This window comes from Protomyctophum parallelum (genome assembly GCF_964188405.1).
Source record: "Protomyctophum parallelum genome assembly, chromosome: 7".
Lineage (NCBI taxonomy): Eukaryota > Metazoa > Chordata > Actinopteri > Myctophiformes > Myctophidae > Protomyctophum > Protomyctophum parallelum.
This window is the reverse complement of record NC_139705.1, coordinates 28,774,855-28,794,317: the sequence shown is the minus strand read 5'-3', so window position 1 is coordinate 28,794,317 and position 19,463 is coordinate 28,774,855. Positions and strand designations below refer to the sequence as shown.

At 44.5% G+C, this 19,463-nt stretch overlaps 1 protein-coding gene across 1 annotated transcript in view; it reads left to right on the top strand.

Annotated features, from left to right (window-relative positions):
* LOC310861273 (uncharacterized protein) overlaps window positions 1–18,080 on the top strand; it is a gene marked incomplete at its 3' end in the record, with an annotated part of 46,801 nt that extends 28,721 nt beyond the window's left edge. Inside the window, exons 8-11 of the mRNA XM_083768671.1 lie at window positions 665–811; window positions 13,912–14,302; window positions 15,115–15,804; window positions 17,803–18,080. Coding sequence (XP_083624797.1) covers window positions 665–811; window positions 13,912–14,302; window positions 15,115–15,804; window positions 17,803–18,080 — 1,506 coding nt within the window. The remainder of the gene's footprint in view (window positions 1–664; window positions 812–13,911; window positions 14,303–15,114; window positions 15,805–17,802) is intronic.
* Window positions 18,081–19,463: the final 1,383 nt, after the last annotated feature.

The following is a 19,463-nucleotide window of genomic DNA, read 5'->3' as shown; positions in this document are numbered from 1 at the left end:
CTAAAAAACGGCCAAATGTGCTGATGTTGATACAAAATTAACAATTCTTCTACATTCTCTTAACGGTGTAGAGTTCTTATAAAGTAAGTAATGCAGATGCTTGACAATAACAGTTTGACAATAATAACTCTTGAGAGCGTAAAATGACACCCTCAAGGACCGCTGGTGGTCCCCGGACCACTGGTTGAGAACCATTGAGCTACAATAACCCATCAGCTTTAACTCCCGTACACTACCAACTCTGTCCACCAGGAGGCAGCGTTATCATGACCACTACCGTCTCTTTCCACCAGGAGGCAGTGTTATAACATGACCAATACCATCTCTGTCCACCAGGAGGCAGTGTTATATCATGACCACTACCGTCTCTCTCCACCAGGAGGCAGTGTTATAACATGACCACTACCGTCTCTCTCCACCAGGAGGCAGTGTTATCAGTGTTATAACATGACCACTACCGTCTCTCTCCACCAGGAGGCAGTGTTATCAGTGTTATAACATGACCACTACCGTCTCTCTCCACCAGGAGGCAGTGTTATCAGTGTTATAACATGACCACTACCGTCTCTCTCCACCAGGAGGCAGTGTTATAACATGACCACTACCTTCTCTCTCCACCAGGAGGCAGTGTTATAACATGACCACTACCTTCTCTCTCCACCAGGAGGCAGTGTTCATGGGCAACGGGGAGCAGTACATCTGGAAGCCTCCCGAGGACGATGACATCATCACGCTGCACGCCCCGCCCCCTCCCCGCCTGCTGGGAGACGCGGCCAATAAGGGGCTGCCGCCGCCCCCTACCGCCAAGGAGGTGAGTAAGCCCCCCCCCCAGCACCGCCCCCCTACCTAAAGTGATGAGGTCTGTTGGCCATATATGAAGTGTGTCTTGAGTGTACATGAGGGTTTGATGAGGTCGGTTCAACATATCTGGAATTAATTCTGTATTTATTGGCCATTCATATTATGGAGATCTAAGGGTGGTAGCGAGGGGGAGGCAGTGTCTTGAGTGTACAGGGTTTGATGAGGTCAGATGAGGTCAGATCAACATATAGAATTAATTCTGTATTCTGGCCATATGTGGACTGGTTGAAACATAGCAGACCTACATGCTCATAGCGCGGAGTGCCGCGCTACGAGCTTGTAGATCTGCTATTTTTTATTTATTGTGGAAATGTGGCGCAAATCTTTGAATATACAGGTATATTCTTTCAGAGTGAACGTTTTTAACTCAACTCTTTGCTTCTGGGGCGGGGGGGATCCCTGGAACTACATATCTGCCTCTCTCTCTCTCTCTCTCTCTCTCTCTCTCTCTCTCTCTCCCCCACACACCGGGCGTTTCACTACTTTTGTGACGTCATAACGAGTGTTGTTGAGCAACAAATCAGAGACAGTGAAACTGACGTCGCCTGATAAGATGAGGCCTTGTTATTGGTCCCCTGTCCCCTGGGGGGATATATAGACAGCACATCAGTTAAAGATACAGATTACAGGGAAAGCCATGCGAGGCACATTGTATTAGCCTGGCTAATAAGCCAGACTCAAATCACACTGCCGTGTGGTATTTGAGTCTGTAGATGATGTGTATGGATCTTGTTTCCCGGGGGGCGGGTTCAAACATTTTCTCTTTGACGCAATTGGTCAGAGCTACTGTCAGTCAAAGGTCTCAAGCATTGAACGTCACTGTACCAAAGCCCGCCCATATTGCATACCGTGTACCGATTGGCCACACCAGTTCTCTGGTGTAGGAAATTGAGCCTCTCCAGACCGTAATCCGCCGGCAGGCAATTTGGATTTGCCAACGGCTGATTCGGTCTGTCTTATTAGCCAGGCTAACATTGTATCACACTCAAAGAAACAAATTCATGGACAAAACATTTGACGTACAACTGCGTAGTCAAAGTGCTTGCAGAGCAGGGTTGATTTTGACAGCATGTTCTTATTTTAGTTTTAGTCACATTCACGGTCTCTTGAATAGTTAACCTAACCCTAGGCTAAATGTCATCAAATGGTGGTCTGTACGTGGAATCGTGGATCAAATGCAGAATAAACTAGAAAAAGTGCCCTTCTGGGCACAGGTCTCCACCAGTATTTCTTCCTCAGCCTAGTGGGAATATGCGTGCACAGTTTCATCGCAATCGGACGCTGCGTTGAGGAGTTGTGGCGATTTGTACAAAGCGGGCTACTCCTGAAAACTGTAGGAGCCAATCGTGGCCAATCAGGATGGAATATGAGAAATCAAACAAACTTGCCTTGATCACATGACTATGGAGATCATGTGTACCGATTTGCGTGAAATTTGGATAAAATCTGAAGGAGTAATAATAGAAAATGTGTTTTACATATGTCGGCCTCCTGGTGGCGCTATAAAGAGCAGATGTGAAAAATTCCAGGCAAAGGTTTTTCCTTGGCCTCTAGGGAGTTGGCATACAAAGTTATCCACAGATCCGTGCAGTTAGAGGTAAAAACACTTTTCGGCCAGTTATAGCGCCACCTTGAGGCTGAGTTGAAATTGTTCATGTGGCATTTTGTCCTCGGCCTAGTGGGAATGTGGGTGCACAATTTCACGGAAATCACGCGATGTGTTCATGATTTGCAGCATTTTGTTTGAAACTGAGCACTCCTGTGAACTTTGGAAGCCAATCTTAACCAATCAAAAATCCCCCAAAAAATCTGTAGGTGTACTGTGCAAAAACTTGTTTTGCACAAAGCGGCCTCCTGGTGGCGCTATAACAGGCCGTTCTGGAAAGTTTGGGGCAGAGGTTCATCGGTGGCATCCAGGGAGTGTGTGTGCAAAATTTGGCATCGACCGGGTTAACGGTGGCCGAGATTAGCTCCTCACGGACACACGGACGGACGGACGGACACACGGACGGACACACACACGGACGGACGGACAGACGGACGGACGGAGTGCAAAACATACTCTCCCCACATGCCTTCGGCCTGGTGGAGACAATAATGATATGAAAAGGGTTGAAAAGCAGCGCTCTGGGGGATGCAGCAGCATAAAGTCATTATCATTACGTCATGTCTCTCAACATGAGAGCTAAGCTGTGCTGTTAAAGTGAGGTGACGGTCGCGGGGGTCTAGACCTATGGAGGATTTAAACAGCCCCCCACCCCTCCACACACACACACACACACACACACACACACACACACACACACACACACATACACATGCACAAACAGACGTTGAGCCCCCCTGGGATGGGTTGGCTGCTGTACACGGGGATTTAAGGGGTTAAGTCCGTGTTGTTTGCCCTCCTATAGCCAGTTAAAACCCCGCCTCTGGAAATTCAGACCATCACTACGCACGCACGCACACACGCACAAGCACACACACCCACACACACACACACACACACACACACACACACAGCAGCTGGCCCTCACTCTACACTGCAATCTACAATCTGTCTCTTTCACAATTCCCCCCCCTGCCTCTCTCTCTCTCTCTCTGTGTGTCAATCAATTCAGTTAAATCAAATGCAATGGGACTTTATTGGCACTGCAGGAAACTTACCTTTACATTCGCCAAGCATGTTAGAAAAGATAAAAGATAAAAGTGCAAATAACACACTGGCTGGTTTGCTCATAAGGCCATTTCTCCATTCCTCACCAACAGATAGAGAGCCTTCCAGTGCTGTGGACTGGCCTGAGGACCATTCTACAAAATGTATTCTAAACATGACAGTTTCTATGTCAGTAGTTCTCAAACTATTTAATGTCAAGGAGCCCCAAAAATATATGTATTTGGCCACCGAACCCCCGAAAAGATGTAGTTCCAGGGACCCCCCAGAAGCAAAGTTTTGAGTTAAAAACGTTTGCTCTGAAAGAATATATATTCAACGATTTGCGCCACATTTTCACGGGTTTTTCAAAAATAGCAGACCTACAAGCTCGTAGCTTGTAGATCTGCTATTTTTCAACAGCTAAAGTGTAACATAATGCTTGAAACACCAAAAGGGGTTGATGTACACAGAATGACCTTAATACATGACATACGTACCGCCATATACTGTACAGACAAGAAAGGTCCATTCAGACTGTTGGCACACAGCATGACAAAACATATACCTTTAAGTTTCCAAAGAATCAATATGGACATGTGAAAAGGGAATAATCATATTTATAAACTATAGCTCAAGACCCACAAGAATGCATGCATTTGCTCTTTCTCTCTCTCTCTCTCTCTCTCTCTCTCTCTCTCTCTCTCTCTCTCTGTCTCTCACCCGCCCGTGTCCTGACATGCCCATATAACTGTGGGTGTATTATCTGGACTTTGTCAGTTTCACCCGTAAAAAAAAGAAAAAAAGTGTTGATTTTCCACTCCCCTCTCTCTCTCTCTCTTTCTCTCTCTCTCTCTCTCTCCTCCAACTCCCCGCCACGCTATAAGGAGGCGCTGGCTCCAGTCAGCCAATCGGGTCGTACGAGGCACGCCTCACACACACACACACACACACTCTCTCTCTCGCTCTCTCTCTCTCTCTCTCTCTCTCTGGCTGAATGCAGTGCAGACCACTCCAAAAAGAAAAGAAGAAGGAAAAAAAAACATTTGGAAACAGGGGTGCATATTTGTTGCTACTCGCACGCACGCACGCACGCATGCACGCACGCACGCACGCACGCACGCACGCACTGTTGTGTTGTTTCCATGGAGATTTGACTGTGCTGATGTGAAACATTAAAGGTGCATTTCACTGCTGGAAGAAACTGCAGTCACTCAATGTTAAAGCTGCTATAAGCAATAATAAATCATGTAACATTTTTAATGGCTTTGTTTTTTATATATTTTTTGGTATTCAGACAGCCAGCAATGAGTAAAACTCTCCCCCCAAAAAAATTCTCTGTGACACATCTAGGGGCCACAATCTGCATTCAAAGATATTCTTAGAAGCTTTGTCATTGGTCGAAAAAAACCCCGGTCGAAATTACTAACCAATCAGGAAGTAATGACCAAACGACCAATGAAGGGGAAATCTTTGAATGCAGATTGTGGCCCCTAGATGTGTCACAGTGACTAATTTTTTTGGGAGCGTTTTAGTCATTGCTGGCTGTCTGATTACCAATTTTTTTTGACATAATTGCTTATAGCAGCTTTAATAGTATTTGTAGTATAGATAACAGCAGCACAATTAGAAATTTGCAACCTATATCCAGAAATGTAATGAAGTCTGTGTGTTTGACTGGGGTTTGACTTGATTGCTGAATTCCTACAATGCCCATAATGCTTTAGTGCACTGCCCCTCCTTGTGGAGAGGGGCAGGCTGCATGGAGGTGTGACTTTGTAGTTCAGGAAGGAAGTGAGACCACATTTCCATGACAGGTTTTTGGTCATGAACATGACTAGAATATCTAAAAACACATCTTATATGAAAACCCCAGGAAAGGGTTTCTTGTGTCCTAATCATCATTAAAATAAAATCTGGTTGCAAAAGGGGCCCTTTAACCCCTTTTATGGGTCGGGAACCCCTTTTGGTGTTTAAGCAGTATGTTAAACTTCAGCTGTGGAAAAATCGTGAAAATGTGGCCCAAATGTTTGAATATATTCTTTCAGGGGTCCTTTTTGGGGGTCCTTGACGTGAAAATGTTTGAGAACGACTGACATAGAAACATAGGGGTTTTCAGAAAACTGTCAGGATTTAGAAGACATTTTGTAGAATCGTCCTCAGGTCTGAATGGGTTAAGTCCAGTGCGGTTCCCACCCATTGGTGGGACCGCGTGAGGGTATAGAGAGTCGCAGTCCCGCACCCTTTCATGAGAATTCACCATTCATTTTTCCATAGACGTTTCAAAAAGTAAAGACCTTTTAAGCGTCGGACAAAGACAACTCTTGTTGTGACAAATCATGACAATAAACACACGTTTTGGGGCCAATCAAATAATTAGAACGTTTTTGTTCTTTCTAATGATTTGATTATTTGATTGGCGAAGGCGGGTTACGAGGGTACGAATCCTGAGAACTCCCGTTTGTGGCAAAGATTGTGTTAATGCATAATGTTGGTGTCTGTCGGGGGGGAAACCCTCATTATGTCCAACACTGTTATATGCCTACTGTTCAGGAGTCACATTCATTATGTCCACCACTGTTATACTGTTCAGGAGTCACATTCATTATGTCCAACACTGTTATACTGTTCTGGAGTCACATTCATTATGTCCAACACTGTTATACTGTTCAGGAGTCACATTCATTATGTCCACCACTGTTATACTGTTCTGGAGTCACATTCATTATGTCCACCACTGTTATACTGTTCTGGAGTCACATTCATTATGTCCACCACTGTTATACTGTTCAGGAGTCACATTCATTATGTCCAACACTGTTATACTGTTCTGGAGTCACATTCATTATGTCCAACACTGTTATACTGTTCAGGAGTCACATTCATTATGTCCAACACTGTTATACTGTTCTGGAGTCACATTCATTATGTCCACCACTGTTATACTGTTCAGGAGTCACATTCATTATGTCCACCACTGTTATACTGTTCAGGAGTCACATTCATTATGTCCAACACTGTTATACTGTTCTGGAGTCACATTCATTATGTCCAACACTGTTATACTGTTCTGGAGTCACATTCATTATGTCCAACACTGTTATACTGTTCTGGAGTCACATTCATTATGTCCAACACTGTTATACTGTTCAGGAGTCACATTCATTATGTCCAACACTGTTATACTGTTCAGGAGTCACATTCATTATGTCCAACACTGTTATACTGTTCAGGAGTCACATTCATTATGTCCACCACTGTTATACTGTTCAGGAGTCACATTCATTATGTCCAACACTGTTATACTGTTCTGGAGTCACATTCATTATGTCCAACACTGTTATACTGTTCAGGAGTCACATTCATTATGTCCAACACTGTTATACTGTTCTGGAGTCACATTCATTATGTCCACCACTGTTATACTGTTCAGGAGTCACATTCATTATGTCCACCACTGTTATACTGTTCAGGAGTCACATTCATTATGTCCAACACTGTTATACTGTTCTGGAGTCACATTCATTATGTCCACCACTGTTATACTGTTCTGGAGTCACATTCATTATGTCCACCACTGTTATACTGTTCAGGAGTCACATTCATTATGTCCAACACAGTTATACTGTTCAGGAGTCACATTCATTATGTCCACCACTGTTATACTGTTCTAGAGTCACATTCATTATGTCCAACACTGTTATACTGTTCAGGAGTCACATTCATTATGTCCACCACTGTTATACTGTTCTAGAGTCACATTCATTATGTCCAACACTGTTATACTGTTCTGGAGTCACATTCATTATGTCCACCACTGTTATACTGTTCTGGAGTCACATTCATTATGTCCAACACAGTTATACTGTTCTGGAGTCACATTCATTATGTCCAACACTGTTATACTGTTCTGGAGTCACATTCATTATGTCCAACACTGTTATACTGTTCTGGAGTCACATTCATTATGTCCACCACTGTTATACTGTTCTGGAGTCACATTCATTATGTCCAACACTGTTATACTGTTCTGGAGTCACATTCATTATGTCCACCACTGTTATACTGTTCTGGAGTCACATTCATTATGTCCACCACTGTTATACTGTTCAGGAGTCACATTCATTATGTCCAACACTGTTATACTGTTCATGAGTCACATTCATTATGTCCAACACTGTTATACTGTTCAGGAGTCACATTCATTATGTCCACCACTGTTATACTGTTCAGGAGTCACATTCATTATGTCCACCACTGTTATACTGTTCAGGAGTCACATTCATTATGTCCACCACTGTTATACTGTTCTGGAGTCACATTCATTATGTCCACCACTGTTATACTGTTCAGGAGTCACATTCATTATGTCCACCACTGTTATACTGTTCTGGAGTCACATTCATTATGTCCAACACTGTTATACTGTTCTGGAGTCACATTCATTATGTCCAACACTGTTATACTGTTCTGGAGTCACATTCATTATGTCCAACACTGTTATACTGTTCTGGAGTCACATTCATTATGTCCAACACTGTTATACTGTTCTGGAGTCACATTCATTATGTCCACCACTGTTATACTGTTCTGGAGTCACATTCATTATGTCCAACACTGTTATACTGTTCAGGAGTCACATTCATTATGTCCAACACTGTTATACTGTTCTGGAGTCACATTCATTATGTCCACCACTGTTATACTGTTCTGGAGTCACATTCATTATGTCCACCACTGTTATACTGTTCTGGAGTCACATTCATTATGTCCAACACTGTTATACTGTTCTGGAGTCACATTCATTATGTCCAACACTGTTATACTGTTCTGGAGTCACATTCATTATGTCCACCACTGTTATACTGTTCAGGAGTCACATTCATTATGTCCACCACTGTTATACTGTTCTGGAGTCACATTCATTATGTCCAACACTGTTATACTGTTCTGGAGTCACATTCATTATGTCCAACACTGTTATACTGTTCTGGAGTCACATTCATTATGTCCAACACTGTTATACTGTTCTGGAGTCACATTCATTATGTCCAACACTGTTATACTGTTCTGGAGTCACATTCATTATGTCCAACACTGTTATACTGTTCTGGAGTCACATTCATTATGTCCAACACTGTTATACTGTTCAGGAGTCACATTCATTATGTCCACCACTGTTATACTGTTCAGGAGTCACATTAATTATGTCCACCACTGTTATACTGTTCAGGAGTCACATTCATTATGTCCACCACTGTTATACTGTTCAGGAGTCACATTCATTATGTCCACCACTGTTATACTGTTCAGGAGTCACATTCATTATGTCCAACACTGTTATACTGTTCAGGAGTCACATTCATTATGTCCAACACTGTTATACTGTTCAGGAGTCACATTCATTATGTCCACCACTGTTATACTGTTCAGGAGTCACATTAATTATGTCCACCACTGTTATACTGTTCAGGAGTCACATTCATTATGTCCACCACTGTTATACTGTTCAGGAGTCACATTCATTATGTCCACCACTGTTATACTGTTCAGGAGTCACATTCATTATGTCCAACACTGTTATACTGTTCAGGAGTCACATTCATTATGTCCACCACTGTTATACTGTTCAGGAGTCACATTAATTATGTCCACCACTGTTATACTGTTCAGGAGTCACATTCATTATGTCCAACACTGTTATACTGTTCAGGAGTCACATTCATTATGTCCACCACTGTTATACTGTTCTGGAGTCACATTCATTATGTCCACCACTGTTATACTGTTCAGGAGTCACATTCATTATGTCCACCACTGTTATACTGTTCAGGAGTCACATTCATTATGTCCAACACTGTTATACTGTTCAGGAGTCACATTCATTATGTCCAACACTGTTATACTGTTCAGGAGTCACATTCATTATGTCCAACACTGTTATACTGTTCAGGAGTCACATTCAAGAGCAGTGCTGTTTTTGGCAGCAAATTTTGATGTTAGTTTTAGTCATAGTCTCTTGAATAGCTTTCATTTAGTCTTAGTCACACATTAGATATCATAAAGATTTTAGTCGACTAAAACTACAGTTGATTTAGTCGTCTAAAATGCATTTTGGCGGGCCTTGATGGCTGTTTTTAGTTACACATGCTGAAAATAGCCGATCTACAAGCTCACAACGCGGCGCGCTGCGATGCGTTGTGAGCTTGTAGATCGGCTATTTTCATCATGCAACCTAAAATGACTTACTGTATACTGGATCTCTTGTCCACTATAGTCCCTTCCTATAACATTTTTGTCTATAGTTCTTATTTGTTGAAGAAATTGTCAGTATATTTAGACTTAGTTTTAGTCATCGCAGCTTAGTCACGTTTCGAGCTTGGAGATCTGCTACTCTTGATGCTTTTGTGCGTCGCTGTGGTGTGATCAAGTAGGACGTTATAGTTTTAAACAAAAAAAATGCAACATTTGAATAAATGTGTATCTGCCTGCCAGAGAAGGTATTTAGACATTTCTACGTTTCATATTACTTCCTTTAAAGTTTCAATGCAGTACTTTGACTTTTACTGACTGTAACACACTGTGTGTGTGTGTGTGTGTGTGTGTGTGTGTGTGTGTGTGTGTGTGTGTGTGTGTGTGTGTGTGTGTGTGTGTGTGTGTGTGTGTGTGTGTGTGTGTGTGTGTGTGTGTGTGTGTGTAGTGTAGTGTAGTGTAGTGTAATCCATACTTGAAGTAAAAGAGAGAGAGAGAGAGAGAGAGAGAGAGAGAGGGGAAATGAAAACATTGCTCGCTCGCCCCGGCTTCCTCAACAGCTGCAGCCCAGTTTTGAAATCCCCACCGTCTTGTGACTTCCTTCCTCTGTTGCACACACACACACACACACACACACACGCTGCACAGGCCAGGGTCTTTGTTTATCCAAAAAGGTCACACAAGAGATTTGTGTGTGTGTGTGTGTGTTGGGGGGGGGGGGGGGTGTGGCTTGAGGTCGAGAGAGAGAGAGAGAGAGAGAGAGAGAGACACACACACACACACACACAGGGACAGAGAGAGGTGAGTCAGACAGACAGACACTCCCCTTATGGAATTTTGACACAGAAATGCCAGAGAGGTCAGAGTGTCATCGCTTTGGCCGTATCCCCTCCGTAGATTTAGTCAGATCAGAAGCCTATGACTGTAAATAGACTTTTTCGATGACTGAAATGTGACTAAAACTAAATGACATTTTATTCAAAAGACTGACTATAAAACAAAATGTGCTGTCAAAATCAACGCTTCCGAGATAAACATGCAGGCATATATGCGTAATATGCCCATGTTAAATTGTCACTGGGCATTATCGTATTTTGTGTGTGTGTGTGTGTGTGTGTGTGTGTGTGTGTGTGTGTGTGTGTGTGTGTGTGTGTGTGTGTGTGTGTGTGTGTGTGTGTGTGTGTGTGTGTGTGTGTGTGTGTGTGTGTGTGTGCGCGCGTGCGTAGGACTCAGAAGGCTGTTAAGGTGAAAATTTTACCGGTCTGTCCAGTCAGTGTGCATTAGGTAACCCTGCCTCTCTCTCTCTCTCTCTCTCTCTCTCTCTCTGATAACATAGTTTACTCTGTCTTATCCGGGCCTGGTCAAAATAGGTCAGGTTACAGCACAGAGCGAGCTCTGTCAACACATGCATGTGCGCACGCACGCACGCACACACACACACACACACACGCACACACACACACACACACACACACACTCAGACATGCGTGCACACGTTTGTATATTACTACTCTTGTGAGCATGTTAACATTTTAGGACAGGCTACTTGTATTTACTTTTTAAACCTAATAAGCCAAAAGCCAGATATTTATTTTGGCTTAGTTGTGTGTGTGTGTGTGTGTGTGTGTGTGTGTGTGTGTGTGTGTGTGTGTGTGTGTGTGTGTGTGTGTGTGTAATATGTGTGCGTGCGTGCGTGCGTATGTGCGTGCATACCCCACCCAGATATTATGCGTTGGAGCCTCTACAGTGGTGCCCGTTGGGCACTGGCCTACTTGGAACGATGCAAGTTGGAAATGCATGACCCACCCAGATATTATGCCTGTGTCCCTTTTATGCCCATATATGGAGTTCTTTGTCAGGCATGCCCAAATATGGCCAGCTCCATATACAGTATGGTGCCTCGGCAGGGGCCCTGTCCAGAGCCTTGACAGATGCCTTTTTGTGGCGGTTCTGGACAACCATGGGTCCGACGGACTCGACAACGGGCACTGCATCCCTTGCGGTGGTGTGGAACACGTGTGTCGAAGTTGAAGTCGGCCGGGCGAACAGTTCTCGAGTTAGCTGGATTAAAGACGTACACATGCACACACAGACAAAGACTTGCATTTGTGTATAAATTGTATAAAAACTGACTCAAAGAATCTTTTTCTACACCATTTTCTCTAATAAGTAATAGTAGTGTACATGTATAGATATTGCTGTCTTATTTAACCGCATTTGGGGCGAGAAGGGGCTCTTGTGACAGTCAGAGGAAATGAGAGATCTCACATGGGGCGCTGCATGCGTGCAGTATAAGTTAGGACCTATAAGCCTGTGTAATGAACGCCTTCTTATTAAAATACATTTGAAATGAATTGTGGATTGAATGGGCAGACAGTGGAGTGTAGCCACGCTGTGCGACAGGACAATCTGTTGTACATAATGTGCTCTGACTCTGTGGGCTTACACAGTGTTGGAAAGAACTCTTATGTGCAGGACAAATTGTCCTCGCAACATTTATTCCTCAGATCCGACTGTACACACACACGCGCACGCGCGCGCGCGCCCATGCACATGCGTGCCAGTATATATATAATATGCATCCATTTGGCCACGGGCCCACAGCGCCTTAGCGCTGGTGTATAATTAGAGCTGGTTGCACCCATATTGTCCCCAGATGCCTTATATACGTGCAGACGTGCACACACACACACACGCACACACATATAGGAGACAGGCTGTACATTCATATCTCTGTCTCCCTCCCAAGGGCTCTGAAACATGACACCTTAAGGCCGCAGAGAGAGAGAGAGACACACACACACACACACACACACACACACACACACACACACACACACACGCATGCACACATACACTGCACAGAACCAATCACAGCAGCTGTATATCCCGACATGCTCAGTACACACATGCATGTGTCAGTTACAGCCATAGGTCAGCAATTCTTCTGAACATAATCAGCTGTAGCAACTACTAGCACGGCTTTCCAAACCGTGGGTCTGGGCGACGGATGTTTAGTAATAGGCTAATAATCTAGACTCTGAAGTAACTTAATAGTAACTTAAGAGAAACCTATATGAACATCTGGGAACTAAAACGTTACCAAAAAATGTCTTCACCAATGTGTTTCTAAAGGTGTCTAATAATATGTACTAAAAGTTTGAAATTCAACTCCCGTAGGAAATTTGAGTTATTAGCATAATATGTGACCATATACCATTAAAACTATATAAAGGAAGGGGGGAAGGGGGGGGGGGGGGGGTTTCATCATTCTTTAAGTAGCATGTGACGTATGAAACTAGGGGGTTTTCATGATTCTGAATCCATTCCAAGCATTAGCTTTGCACAAAAAACACTCCTTGGGAGGAAAACAGCACATTTGTGGATACGTGGATATGGCCGACTTTAGCCCAAGGAGTGTTTTTGTGCAAAACTAATGCTTGGAATGGATTCAGAATCATGAAAACCCCCTAGTTTCATATCATGCTACTTAAAGAATATTTTTGCCTTATATAGGATGTTAATGGTCACATATCATGCTAATAACTAAAATTATTTTAGTGCAATAGACACATTTAGAAACAGTCCTATCTGATTGACAGCCCATACATCTACACAGAAAAGTCCTATATCTGATTGACAGCCCATACATCCACACAGAAAAGTCCTATCTGCTTGACAACCCATACATCCAAACAGAAAAGTTCTATATCTGATTGACAGCCCATACATCCACACAGAAAAGTCCTATCTGATTGACAGCCCCATACATCCAAACAGAAAAGTCCTATATCTGATTGACAGCCCATACATCCACACAGAAAAGTCCTATCTGATTGACAGCCCCATACATCCAAACAGAAAAGTCCTCTCTGATTGACAGCCCATACATCCAAACAGAAAAGTCCTATCTGATTGCATTAAACAACGTTAAACGACATTAAACTCACTTCGCCACTTGATTTTCCACTCGCTTCAGGCATGCACATATATACCCTCTATAAATGTTGAATGTAAAAACAGAATTCAACTTTTGTATATAGGCCTACTTTTACACATGGTAATTGACGATCTCATTGTGTTCTTTCGTTCTCTGCATTTGTGTGTGTGTGTGTGTGCGTGCGTGCGTGCTTGCATTCGTGCGTCAGATCGCAGACACCTACTCCACCGTGTGCAAATCGCTCAAGAAGAAAGCGCCCCCGCCATCGTCGGGGGGGTCGGGGGGAGGAGAGTACAGCAACGGAGCCAAGACCCTCCCTCGCTCCTTCGGCACTGAGAAAAACGGCGGCCGCGGGGGTCGCGGAGGTCGCGGGGGTCACGGAAGTCGAGGAGGAGGAGGGGTACAGACCCAACAGGCCCGCTCCTACGAGGAGCCCTGCTCCTACCAGCCCGGTGCCGGGGGGGACAGATCCTACCAGCCCGGTGCCGGGGGGGACAGATCGTGGCATGTGGGCGTGGCATCGCCCACGCCCGCTGAGTCAAGCGACCCTGCCTACGCCACCATCGACCCCCACCACCGGAGGCAGCGGGTGGAGCAGGGTAGGTTATCACGCTACGACGCGGCATGGACGTGCACACATATAGACATCAAAGCCCTTTTACCCGTCTGTAAAAAACAACTGCCCTTCTCTCCTTCCCAGAACATTAATCCAAGCTTTACTGTGGTGAAAGAAATGCCAAATGGCTCCCCTTTCCTCTCCATGTCATACCGAAAGGCAGCATTCAGGAGAATTCCTTTTTTCCGAAGTCGCCTGAACTTTGAACGTAGCATTTTGCGTTGAACAAATTTGTTTTGAAATTCATGTCGTTACACACCGCATCTCCACTAGCTAAAGAGTGCTGGGTTGCCCCCCGAAATGTGACGCGTTGCGAGCTTGTAGATCTGCTATTTTCGCTATTTTGGGCCAAAAGTGCCCTCTTATGGGATTTCAGCCCCTGCCTCTCTAACACTCTCTGCACGTGCTTGAGTGTGAATGTGTGTGTGTGTGTGTGTGTGTGTGTGTGTGTGTGTGTGTGTGTGTGTGTGTGTGTGTGTGAATGGGTGAATGTGATGCACAATCTATCTGCTAAATGTCTACATGTAGGGTTTAAGTTGTACTGAATTTGCAAACTCAATAAAAGCTAATTCCTATAGGTTTTGTTGAGGACAATTTCACGATACATTTAAATCTCCTTCGATGCAACTCTTATATGAGCATTTTTTCATCACAATAACCGATATAATAATAATGATTATAATCCCATCTCTCTAATCAATAATATTGATTATAATCCCATCTCTATAATCCATAATAACGATTATAATCCCATCTCTATAATCCATAATACAGATTATAATCCCATCTCTCTAGCACCGGTGGGAGATGTTCCTGCTGCTAACGCTAGCGGCTCAGCAGTGGCGCCATCCGGTGGCGGCGCCACACTGAAGAGGAAGAAACAGCCGCAGCCTCCACCCAAACCTCCACCTGGGCAGATACAGCAGCAGCTCCAGCAGATACAGAACATGCAGCAGGGCCCTCAACAGCAGCTACAGCAGCAGATACAGGGCCCTCAACAGCAGCAGATACAGGGCCCTCAACAGCAGCAGATACAGGGCCCTCAACAGCAGCAGATACAGGGCCCTCAACAGCAGCAGATACAGGGCCCTCAACAGCAGCAGATACAGGGCCCTCAACAGCAGCAGATACAGGGCCCTCAACAGCAGCAGATACAAGGCCCTCAACAGCAGCAGATACAGGGCCCTCAACAGCAGCAGATACAGGGCCCTCAACAGCAGCAGATACAGGGCCCTCAACAGCAGCAGATACAGGGCCCTCAACAGCAGCTACAGCAGCAGATACAGGGCCCTCAACAGCAGCTACAGCAGCAGATACAGGGCCCTCAACAGCAGCTACAGCAGCAGATACAGGGCCCTCAACAGCAGCTACAGCAGCAGATACAGGGCCCTCAACATCAGCAGATACAGGGCCCTCAACAGCAGCAGATACAGGGTCCTCAACAGCTGCTACAGCAGCAGATACAGCACATACAGGGCTCTCAAGGTGAGCTCTCACCTTGATATCACTCCAGTTTTAGCCTCACTACATTGGCTCCCAATAGAGCGTCGCAGTCCCGCACCCCCTTTCAGAACGATGAGGAAACCAGGAAATAATTCCCCATTCATTTTTCCCCATAGACGTTTCCCCATGCAGTTAACCCCTGGGGTCAAAAAACCAAAATCACTGAATGCTCCTTTAAATAAATATTTTTTGAAACGTCTAAATGGGAAAAATGAATGGGGAATTATTTCCTGGTGCCCTTGTCGTTTTGAAAGGGGGCGGGACTGCGACGCTCTATCGGATTTCATTTAAATCATTTGCCGCGAAGACCGCCATCAGGTGGCTGAATTGTGTACTTGAAGACCTCCAACCATTCATCTCTATGGAGAACAGTGTTATTTTGAAAGGCGTTTCACTCGAAAACAGAAAAACAGGAGGTGAAAATGTGTATGTAACATGTCGTTATTAATTTCGCCCCCAAAAAATACATTTTGTAACCGGCGATCATATCGTTTATAGAAATGAGCTGCAAAAGCTTGTTTGATATAAAACGCCTTGAAGAAGATATTAGGATTCTAAAAACTGCGTTCCTATAGAGAGCATAAGCCAGCAGACATTTCACTTCCGTTTAAAAACAAACGGAAGATCAAAAAAATGATCGCACCGGAACTGGAGTGTTACAAGCGCGTACAGAACAGAGTTGTGAACCATAATCAATTTCATATGAACCCATTTGGACCTGAGGATGATTCTACAAATGTCTTCTAAATCCTGACAGTTTTGTCAGTGGTTCTCAAACCCATATGTTTCTACATTGTCAGTGGTTCTCAAACCCATATGTTTCTACATTGTCAGTGGTTCTCAAACCCATATGTTTCTACATTGTCAGTGGTTCTCAAACCCATATGTTTCTACATTGTCAGGTTCTCAAACATTTTCATGTCAAGGACCCAAAAATAATATATGTAATTGGCCGCCGACCCCCATTTGAAAATATGTTGTTCCAGGAACCCCACCAGAGGCAAAGATTTGAGTTAAAAACGTTCGCTCTGAAAGAATATATATTCAAAGTTTTGCACAACAAGCTCATAGTGCGGCACCGAGAGCTTGTAGATCTGCTCAATGAGCGAGGTTCTAACTTGAAAGATGTTTTGGCCGGAAACTGCAAAATTAATTTAATCCACCCAAAGCATACTTTCTGTAAGCAAAATACTATCGTTTGCAAAAATCTGACGCAAATCAAGCTTGATTTTAGTCTAAAAAGAAGAACCCGATATATTAGTGTTCAAAAAGCTGCGTCCCCATAGACGACGGCATAAGCCAGCAAAATGTCTGTTATTTTTTTTGTCCGTTAGTGTTATGAGGGGATACTGGATCACCGTAGCTGATCACTGTAATCAGTTGATATGAAAAAAGACGTGAAAAGGTGCAATTGGTGGCGAATAAGTTAAAAAGAGCGTCAGAAGACTATCTCGGCGACGAGGGAGTTTGGAATTATTTTTGTTATTATTTTAATGTCATTTTACTTCTTTTTTTCCTTCCTTTTAAAGCTGTTATAAGCAATAATAAGTCAACATTTTAAAGACGTTTTTTTTTTGTATTTTGTATTCAGACAGCCAGCAATGGGTAGAACGCTCCCCCCAAAAATGTAGTCTCTGTGACACATCTAGGGGCCGCAAACTGCATTCAAAGATTTTCCTAGAAGCTTTGTCATTGGTCGATTTGCCTGTCTACTTCCTGATTGGTTAGTCATTGCGGCCAGGTTCTTTTTCGACCAATGACAAAGCTTGTAGGAAGTGGAACATCTTTGAATGCAGATTGCGGCCCCTAGATGTGTCACAGAGACTACATTTTTGGGGGAGTTCTACCCATTGCTGGCTGTCTGAATACAACAAAAAAGATAATTAAGATTTTGACATGTTATTTCTTTAATACTCTGTAAAGCATTCATATAATGAAAGGTGCTCTATAAATAATTATAACTATTACGTATTATTCCAGGGCCTCAAGGACCGCCGCCGCACGGGGGCTCCTCCCCGGGGGGACGCCCGGGCCCCCCGCCGCCCCCGCCGCCCCCGCTGCCCCTCCCCCCACCCATACCCCCGCCCAGGGGCGCCGCCATGCTGCCACCGCCGCCGCCCCACGGTGGAGCGGGCGAGAACTGTGCCAAGCGACAGGGAGGAGGAGGAGGAGGAGGAGGGGGAGGAGGGGCCTCCTCGGGGACCACCACCATCTTCACCTTCAACGACGGCATGGAGATGTACGTCACCGGACTGTAGCCCTGCCCAGAGTCATTTAGTCAGAGAGTGGCGACACTAGCGTTGACTCCCATTGTAACAATGGAATGCGGAAGTGCTCAATCTATCTCAATGGGATAGTTCCAGCCATAGGAGCAATGTTTGGAACTATAGCCCATAGGCACCCGCTTTGCGCTACACTACGGAGCGAAAAGGTCACGGTTCTCAAATTGGGACCGCCTCCCAAGCTATATTAGGGACCCCTCAGGGTTCCTTGAGGGGGATATGTGGGGGAGGGGGTCGTGGTTGGAACCCTTATACCACGGTCTGTATAACTCTGAGAGCGTATATATACGAATGGAATACAGTTTACAGACGTACAGAAGAAGAAAAGTGGGCTCCGAGTCATCATGGCTCCATCATGGCTCAGAGAGAGAGAGAGAGAGAGAGAGAGAGAGAGAGAGAGAGAGAGAGAGAGAGAGAGAGAGAGAGAGAGAGAGAGAGAGAGAGAGAGAGAGAGAGAGAGAGAGAGAGAGAGAGAGAGGGAGAGAGAGGGAGAGAGCAGAGAGAGGTATAGAATCGATCAATAGCGTAGAGCAGTGGTTCCCAGAGTGAACCCCCAGGGGTCCTTGAGGGAGTTCCAGGGGATCCCCAGCTAAATGATAGATAGGAACCAAATGGACCCTTATGGGTCTGTAACGCTGAGAGTGTACACATTTTGTACACTCTCAGAGTAAAATTAACATTGATTTCACAATATAGCCTAAATGGGGGGTCCCAGACATAATGAAATGCCATTATATGGGGGGTTCATAGCCTAATGCATGTCAAACTGGGGGTCCTTGAAATTAAACTGGTTAAACATCTTCTCTCACGGGGGTCCCTGGCATATGTTTTCAAATGGGGGGTCCGCGGGCTAATTAGTGTCAATTTGGGGTTTGTACACTCTCAGAGTTATGGGGGTCGTCGATTTGCATTTGTATTTTTTTACGATTGAAGGACCACTGGTATGGACCTATATGTCAACAAGAAGAACCAGTGGTATTGACCTACTGTATATGTCAACAAGAAGAACCAGTGGTATTGACCTACTGTATATGTCAACAAGAAGAACCAGTGGTATTGACCTACTGTATATGTCAACAAGAAGCCACCTATTCACTACCAGAGACATCGACAGTAGAGTTACGCCAATGAGGGCGCAGAACACAGTGCCGGTCCCGTGGTTCAGCCAATGAGGGGGGCAAAAAACTGTACCGGTCGCATGGTTCAGCCAATGAGGGGGGCAGAAAACAGTGCCGGTTCATTTAACTCTTCGTTTGCCACTATCTAAAGCCCATAGAGACTCCAATGCATTCCGTCAACTTCCCGCGGGTTGATCAGGCCTTTGTCACTCTTCTTCGCCAATAGAAGTCTATGCAGAGG